Source organism: Gossypium arboreum, chromosome 3, assembly GCF_025698485.1.
Source record: "Gossypium arboreum isolate Shixiya-1 chromosome 3, ASM2569848v2, whole genome shotgun sequence".
Lineage (NCBI taxonomy): Eukaryota > Viridiplantae > Streptophyta > Magnoliopsida > Malvales > Malvaceae > Gossypium > Gossypium arboreum.
In genome coordinates, this window is record NC_069072.1 from 69,381,447 (window position 1) to 69,390,485 (window position 9,039).

The 9,039-nt window shown below is 33.3% G+C and overlaps 1 protein-coding gene and 1 long non-coding RNA gene across 2 annotated transcripts; both read right to left on the minus strand.

Moving 5' to 3' along the window:
• Positions 1-264: 264 nt before the first annotated feature.
• Positions 265-1,642, minus strand: LOC108485753 (WD repeat-containing protein RUP2-like). The gene has a single exon (XM_017789597.2). The coding sequence runs from the start codon at positions 1,559-1,561 to the stop codon at positions 356-358; it is 1,206 nt and encodes a 401-aa protein (XP_017645086.2). The 5' UTR covers positions 1,562-1,642; the 3' UTR covers positions 265-355.
• Positions 1,643-5,596: 3,954 nt separating this feature from the next.
• On the minus strand, positions 5,597-6,644 carry LOC128290124 (uncharacterized). Its single transcript, XR_008279766.1, has 2 exons — positions 6,444-6,644; positions 5,597-5,789 (listed from the first exon to the last, which is right to left on the minus strand). It is a non-coding gene; the product is annotated as an uncharacterized LOC128290124 (long non-coding RNA).
• Between the last annotated feature and the right edge of the window lie 2,395 nt (positions 6,645-9,039).

Here is a 9,039-nt window from a genome sequence, read left to right on the forward strand (position 1 = left end):
TTTGTAAAAATGTTTCGTTATTATGATGTTTCCACCTTAAGTTGCACATACAAAAGCTTTTTAAAAATTCATTCTTTTCTTCTCTTCCTCCCACCCTCTTCACTATTTAAAATTTTCTAGTTTTAAAGATGACTTTTACGAATAAGGAGTATAAATGGTAGATGTTAAATGAGGCAACTAAACGGTGGAATTTAATCTCCAATTTTTATTCTATTAAAACCAATGAACAAAAATAGATACTATTCGCATGAAATCAAAACAGAGTCATGAAAATGCAATGTTTATAATTAGCAATATTTCTGAAAAAGTAATAATCCAAAAGTAGAAAGTTAAAAAAAATGTAGGAATAATAAGGCTATGATATTTTTGTGCCCACAAAAACCTGTAAAACCCCATCGGAACCCCCAGCCAAAAGTGTGCAGTGGTCTTCCTGGACTTGCCTCCAGCATACGCTACTGACGAAGGCATGGTCCAACCCAGGTCTAGCCATTGGCTCCAACCCCCGCGCGCAAATGGGCTCATCCCACCTCTTATCATAAACAAATACCTGGTTATTTTCTGACCCACATCCAAGCAACCCACCATGTCTCCAAACTGACAGCCCAACGAAGCTTCGACTATTCACATGCCCTTTGCACGTTCTAATCAAACCACAATCACTCATATTCCACAGCTTTAAACACCCATCCGTTCCTGCTGAAACCATCGTTTGGGCATCCACAAATCTAACGTACGTCACCGTTTTCGTATGTCCTTCCAACACATGCAAAGGCTCCACCATTTTCCGCACATCGTATGCATACGCCATCCGGTCTGCGCATCCCAGCGCTATTAACGAATCGCCGAAGGGGCTGAACTCCACGCAACAGACCGAGCTACGAGCCGCGGCGGGCTGCACCTTAGCCACGCATTCCCCTCCTTCGCCGCCACATCGTGGGTCCCACATTTGCATGGTTCCATCATCTGAGCCAGATGCACCAACAAATGGATCCCAATGCGAATAGTCCACGCTCCAAACCCGTCTCCCGCCGTGCTCATCCCGTTCGAAGACCGGAAGCTTCCGCTCTAGATCATATTCCATGACCACCCCGTCGTAGTCTCCCGAACCGAGAAGGCGGCCTCCGGAACCGGGTCTCCATCTAAGGCTACTGAGCTTAGCTGGAGTACATATGTAAAAGCTACATGCATTAACATGGTCTAGAAAGGCAGTATCGTTTTGTTCACCTCGGGTTAATAACTGGATGTTGTCTTCCGGCAACAAAGAATTCAAACTGTAAATCCTAATCTTTCTTGCGATCCCTCCTGTTGCAACGACGGTATTAGAAGGGTCGAATTCGATGGAGCCAAGAGCGTCGGAGACGGCAGCGTTGGCGCTGGAGGAGACGACGGTAGAAAGAGAAAAATCCCACTCCTCCAACCGATCTCCTTGGTGTTTTAGTGTTTGTTTCGTAGGGAGGGTTGGGTGGATTCCAGAGGAGAGATTTTTCATTGCCCATTCAAATGAAAAGGAGATGGTGGCGTTGGAGGGTTTTGGACTTTTAGACCAATCAATGGCTCCCATCCCATCCAATACAATGCTACAACATTTAAGTTGGCTTGTGTTGTGTGGTTATATAACCTTATTCATATTCTGTGCTCCATCTTGTGTTATATTACAATAATGCCACCTCTTAATTTAATATCAAAGCATATTTTTGTTTCAACTGAATGTGTCATAATCCCATGCTAATAAAAAGCCTCTTAAACCGTAGTACTTCATAGTAATAGGTTTCCATATATTTTTTGTATTCTAATGTGTAAGTAAACCCTAATCCTTAACCTATATTTAATAAACCTTTAACATAAATCCACATTTCTCTTCTAAATAAGCCCTTATTTTGATACAAATCATAGGATGAGAATTTATTACGTGTAGAAAAAATATCTAAATTAAACGGTATAGTTCAGAACTAATTTTAATTCTTTTTCAATTAATTTAAAATCATATTTTGTGCCTGAAAGAAAATAAAATTATATTAAATATATATTTGTAAATAATTTATTTAACAATTGAAGTGGTGAAGGGTTACATTTTATCATTTTCAATTTTGATCTACTTTTAAAATTAAATTAAATAAATCTTCGAAAATAAATTTGAATTAACATTTAAAAGAAAAGTGCCCCACATCCGTATCTCATGTGAATTTATCCCTGTTTTTTTTTCCTTTTTATAAATGGTGCATTCAGAAAAAAAAAAAGAATGGAGAAATTGATGTGTCATATGAATAGCTTTAATACAAAAATAAATGAGACATAAGTCTGTGGTTAAGGTATCTTTCAATATGTAGAACCAAAAATATAAATAATTTGTATTGATTAATTTATGTAAAAATTAAAAAAAAAAAGAGTTAGTTGAGTATTAATATAGTTGACAATATTACTTTTCGCAAGTCGTAAAGTATTTGTAAAAAGAGTATAACTAATTAAGAGCTTGGGTAAGAGGGGGAATTAAATGCAAAATAATTAGAGGAGTGAGTGAGAAGGGTAAGGAGAACGGTGGTCGGTGGTCGGTTTAGAACCTCAAGTTAGTGTGTGGGGATGGGATGGCTACCCGCTTGCTTCGTTGGTAACATGCTCTATGCCTTACGTGGTTTCAGCTTGGCCTTTTAATTCGCCTTTAAATACTATTTCCCCATCTTCTTTTCAGCCTCACCTCAGCTAGCTGCAGCCACAACACCATTAAAATATCATATGCCTATTCCATTCTTTATTTTTACTACATGTATAAAGAGAGAGAGAGTAATGGTGTAGTAGATTCATGCAACATGGCATGTAAACTAGTTGTTCTAAATTAAAGCTGATGTTAGGTTGAGTAATTTACACATTTATTTTTTTAATTAGTATGGTTACACCAATAATTTTTTGGATTAGTGACAAAAAGCATTATGTTGTAGATATAAAAATTTGGGTTAATCTCAATTAATCTCATTCCGCTCCCCCAATTAAAAAACAAGAAGTATGGTTCCAACCACATCTCATATTGTGTTAATTAGTTACTTCTTTTTTTTAAAATTATAAAATACAATTTTAAAAATGACAAATATTTCAAGTCTATTATTCTTAGAAATTTAATTTTCATGCTTTTATGTTCAGGTCCATTTGTTGATATCGTTAAAATTTTTCTTTAAAAATTTGTTGGTGTGAGATTTTAAAATTAAAAAAGAATAACTTAATATCTTTTTTTAAAATAATGATTTTACAATTCATAAAAATCACATTAGCATTTGAATCAAAGTAAAGTATTTAAATTAAGTAATATCATTATAAAAGTTGAAATATCAAATCACGTCAAAATTAAAGTTTAAAATAAAATCTCAAATTCGAACTAAATACATGAATCAAAACTAACATTTAACTATTGTTATATAATCTCAAAAAATGAGAGATTAAAATTGAAATTTAACTAATATTGTAAAAAAAAAAAGAATGGACAGGAGGTGTCATGAAGGAAGGCCTTAGCTTTATATATAGTAGTATAGATTTAAAAAGTAATTTTTAAAATTATATACTGTACATATTCAAGGTTCGTAGTTGTCCCTTCTAATAATGTTGTCTTTAAGGTTTAAACCTAGTTCTTCTCTTAGGAGTGCAATGTGCCTTATCATTGAGTCCAACCATTTGTCACATGTTAGCAAATTTAATATTTTTAATGGTATAATACCAAATTTAGCCCCTAATGTTTTTTTTTGTTATTTTGGCTCTAATTTTATTTTTATTACTTTGGCCTTCAACTTTTAAAATTTAGTTAATTGTTTTTCTTTGTGCAGAAAAATTGACTGAACTATTAAAATTTTAACGATAATGATATGATTATTTACATTGCAATCCACAAATGCTTCACAAAAAAATTCAAAAATTCAAAAACTTCATAATATTTTTAAAAAATATTTATGTTAATAATGAAGTACATATGGATTGTCATGTAGGTTATCATATCAACACCGTTAAAATTTTAACAATTTGGTCAATTGTTCCATTCAACAAAAAGCAATTTTATTAAAATTTGAAGGTTGCGGGCCTAATTGATAAAAAAAAACTGGGACCAAAATGATAAAAATGGTAAATGTTAGGAGCTAAAGTTATCATCATCCAATTTAATATTCAACAATATTATTATAATTTGTTTGACTGAATTGGTGTCACCAATCAATCGGGTTCCAACACAATTGTGAAATTACCCAACTCTTTTCATTTTACAAAGTAACAAATATTAATTCGAAGTTGATTTGTCTCCTTTTATATTATGATAAATTAAGAAAAATATATACATATTATGGTAAACTATACTAGTGTAGTAACAAATCAAGACATCATGATCTTTCAAATATCAACTTTATCATTTTAACGAAAGCCATATTTGACTTTAAGGTAAACTACACTAGTAGTCACCCAAATATTAATAAATTTTTTTTTTTTTGGTCACCTAATTATGGAAAGTTACAAAATAGTCACTCAATTATTCGATTTTTCTTTTTTGGTCACAAACTGTTAAATTATCAACGAAAAGATAACTTGGCAGCTTTTAAAATTGGCATAATAATAAATTTAACCCTCAACATTTCTACATGGTGTCAATTTATCGTGATTCTTAAAAATTAACCCTCAATATTTGGACATTGTGTAATTAGGTCTTTTTTGCAGTTTTGTTTTTCTTTGTAACATTGACGATTAATTTTAAAAGAGTGAAAAAGATGAAAACAATTATCTTAGATTTGTGGGTGTTTTCATTTTTAGTATATCTTCGATCAATTTTAGTTGATAACTTTTTTTAGCTTTTTAGGTGAAATGATCACAATGAAAAGTAAAATGCAAAAAGACCAAATTACATAATGTATAAATGCACAATATATAAATGTTGAGAGTTAAAGTTACTAGTATGCCAATTTTAAAAGTTGTCATGTTATCTTTCCTTTAACCATTTAACGGCTAGTGACCGAAAAAGACAAAATTAAATAATTGAGTGACCATTTTGTAACTTTTTATAATTAGGTGACTAAAAAAATCTTCCCAATAGTTGTGAAACTACCAATGTAGTTTAACTTTACTTTTATTTCAATTTTTTTTTATAAATTTGTTACATAGATTTTTTGCGCATATAATAAATGTATCATAACCTGGTTTAATTTATTTGTCTGTAGCACCCCAAACCCGACCCAGACGTTATGACCGGATCCGACATGCCACATCGAAGCGTTCAAAACATTTTATATTGTTGATCCAGAAAAACTAACTTAATGTTTTAAAAGATAATTTCATTATAGGTTAAAGTGAATGGAAGTCATGCACCGGTAGGAAACCGGAAAAGAGGCGGTGAGTCCATCTGATTGCTAAGTACCAAGCTCCTTCGGATCCAATCCTAGACATGCATACCGCCATTGCCACACCTTAACGTCATGGATATTTCTAGGAAACCGATTTGATTAAGTCATTTTAGGAAAAGTGATTAATTTTGGAAAATACTTTCATTGCGGAAGCTTTGCTTGTTGTCGTGTTATTTTGAAATCATTTGTTGTTTTTGAAAACACGCCCTAAAGCTATCTAATTTCAACATTTAAAATAAGTAATACCTATCTTAGTAATACATATTAAAACCATCAAAAATAATTAAGCGGCCTTATTACATTTAAAAACCCAAAACAAAAAACGTAAATAAAAGGATGTCCGGTTCACCAGAAGAAAATCAAACTTTTAGAACGGGTGGCCACTCCGAATTCCCTCACAGCTCCAAGCCCACTATGGTTGGGGATTTCCTGCGTGGATGAAAATAAAAGGGGTGAGTTTGGGGAAACTCGGTGTGTAAGGAAAACCCATTCAAAGCCCAAGTCACTCAAGCCTATTGGGCCTAAGCCCATTCAGTAAAAAGTGGTCTGGACCGAGCCCTTTTCAGATTACAATAAACTAGGCCTTAGCCCCTTATTCAGATAACAGTATGGCCCATAGGCCCATTTCAAAATACATGCAACATCAATAACATATGCAAGCCCATTTGGGGAGACTACTCAACCCACCAACCACTGCACTCCACCCATACCAGTCATACACTCCATATGGGGATAGCTCAACCCACCCAGCCCAACACTCCACAGTTACAGCATTGCTGCTCAGTTAACAGTAAATTGAGGCAAAACCTCCAGTACGTGGACAAGCCACTTTAAGTACTTCCTCCGTCAATATCCCAATCCTATGCATCAGATAATAACAACATGGCATGCAGTAAATAACAACAGTCAAACATGCATTTAGGTCAATTTAACCCTAGGGGTATTTCGGTAATTTATCTACTAGGGGTAAAACTGTAAATTTTCTACTTTTAAAGGTATTTCAGTAATTTATCTATTTTAGGGTTTTTCATGCATATTCCTACTTTTCACGTACTAACAGAATCACGTACCGAGAATTCTTACCGAATTGGGCCCGTTGGCCCATCATTCCAATTTTGGCCCATTAAGCCCAAAAATATCGAGGGCACAGAAATCATGCACTTTGTAGTCCAAACATTGCAGCTTAACAAAAACATTAATCGATTTACCTCACGAGCATTCGCACACTCGCAAATCTACAAAATACCGGTTTTCGGCATTTCGGATTTTCGACTTTTGCCGATCTAGACTAAGAAAGAGGGTGTTAGTTACACACCTGTTTGCGACGATATGCTGACGAAATCCACACACGAACCGCCTACAATTGGATTACTAACACGTTAATCTAACTATTCAAATACAAACTACGTATTAGCCCCTTACAATATTCGGCCAACCACACCTACAGATCATAGTAAGCTTATAAGAAAACAATAAGCAACTCATTAACAAATTTTTGTCAATGTTTACCACATAATTATAATTTCACTGCAAGCTGTCTTACTGAGCAACAGTCCCTAAATCATTTATAACTGGAGCTACAAAACTCCAAATCAAGTTCCATTAATTTTCCTTGAAAATAGACTCATATATCTTCTATCCATAAAATTTTCAGAATTTTTGGTTTAGCCAATCAATACCAGATTTTTCTCAAAGTTTCCCATGTTTCACTGTTTGACTAATCTGACTAATCTGACCACTCTTCATTACGAATCAAATTTCTCATTGTACAGAATTCAAAATATGTTCTCGTTTATTCCATTTGAAACTAGACTCATTAAGCTTTAATTACATAATTTATGCAGCTTCTAACTCATCTCCCACAATTTATGGTGATTTTCCAAAGTCACATTACTGCTGCTGTCCCAAGCAGATTTATTACCAAATCACTCTTTCACACCTAACTTGCATGCTTGTTATTTAAACATGTATATCACCAATCAATCATCACATATCTATGATTTTACTTAAGTATAATCTCCATTTCATCATTTTAAAGCACAACATGTTAGCTGATTTTTCTCTTTAACATCTAAGGCACATGCATGCTCATTTGTTTGGCTCAACTTCACCTATCTTCCATTTTTCATCAAAAGAACATGAAACAACAACCATTTCCTTCATTTTAATTCATGACTAAATGCTCACAACACAACTAAAACCAAAATATGCTTCAAGAGTTAAGGTAGAATCAAGAAGAACTCATGAACATCAAGATAGAAGCAAACTACCATGAACTTACCTTCAATTTTCTTCCCCAAGTGACCGAACATTCAAGAGCTTTCTCCTCTCCTTTTCTCTTCTCTAACTTTAGGCTATGATGAACAAAGATGGAAAAACTTTGTTCTTTTCACCCTTTTCTTTTAATAAAATTTCATATTTCATCCATTTAATTCTTTAATACAAAAGACATGAAATGCTCATCATGGAACATTTACCTAAACCATTATCATGGAACATTTACCTAACCCATTATCATGGAATATTTACCTAATCCATTATCATGGAATATTTACCTAATCCATTATCATGGAACATTTACCTAACCCATTATCAATTTGTACCATGAATTATGGATATCAAGTGCTCATATTGTCTACAACAACATGATGGCTAGCCACTTCATGTAAAATGGGAGGTTTGTCATGCAAATCCTCCTATTTTGCACTCCTATTTATTTGGCCATTTCAATTTAGCCTATAGCATTTTCAAACATTTTCACATAGGTCCTATTTCATAATTTCACTCACAAATGACAAAATCAAAGCATGAAATTTTGCCAACATTCACAGAATTCCCGAAAATTGGGGCGTTATATTGTCTTCCTCTTCCCTTCTATTCCATGTCTTCTTGTAAGCATGATTATTTAAATCGGACCAGACCGATCAGATTGAGAACCGCTCAGTACATCGATCCTGTGGTATTAATCAACCCATTTGAATCTTAAACCATATTGAACCACTAACTATGAGCCGGATAAACCAACAAAAACTGCTTCAACCATTTTTTATAATTTTTGGGCCAAATTTCAACTAGCCCAAACTAAAAAAAAAAAGTGATCATTTCCCGAAAGAACCACCAGCCCAAAGAAAAAAATTAACATCCAGCCCAAATAAATTCTTTGTGATTCTTGATTTCTCTTTTCTTATCTCTTTTTTTTTTTTAGATTATTCTTATCCTTTCTCTTTTCAACCCAAGAAATCATCATTTTTTCTTCTTGAAGCAAACTCTTAGGGATTGATTGGAAAATGACTGTGACTCAAAACTGAGGGAGAGGGGAAGATAAACGGAAAAATAAATTAAAAAAAATAACAAAGGAAGAAATGAAAATATCTTTTCAAGTTTGAAATTGAGTGAAAACTACTACTACTACTACTACAGAAAAAAAAAAAAGAGTGAGTTGGAATTAAATGTTTTAACCAGTTTGATCATCAATTCGATTCTAAAAACATTGCTTATAAGTTTATCTATGGGAATGTAACTTCTACAAATATTTATTTCTTTTTGGGATAATATCACATTTGATATTTGTACTTTCATAATATATCTAATGTGATACTTGTACTTTAAAAATGTTTAATGTAGTACTTCAACAATCGATATGTGTTTTATTATGGTACTTGTTCATAAAATATCCAAT

What these genes read in the sequence shown, in the direction of transcription:
- LOC108485753 (XM_017789597.2), bottom strand. Translation starts at nt 1,561, where the DNA reads ATGGGAGCCATTGATTGGTCTAAAAGTCCAAAACCCTCCAACGCCACC.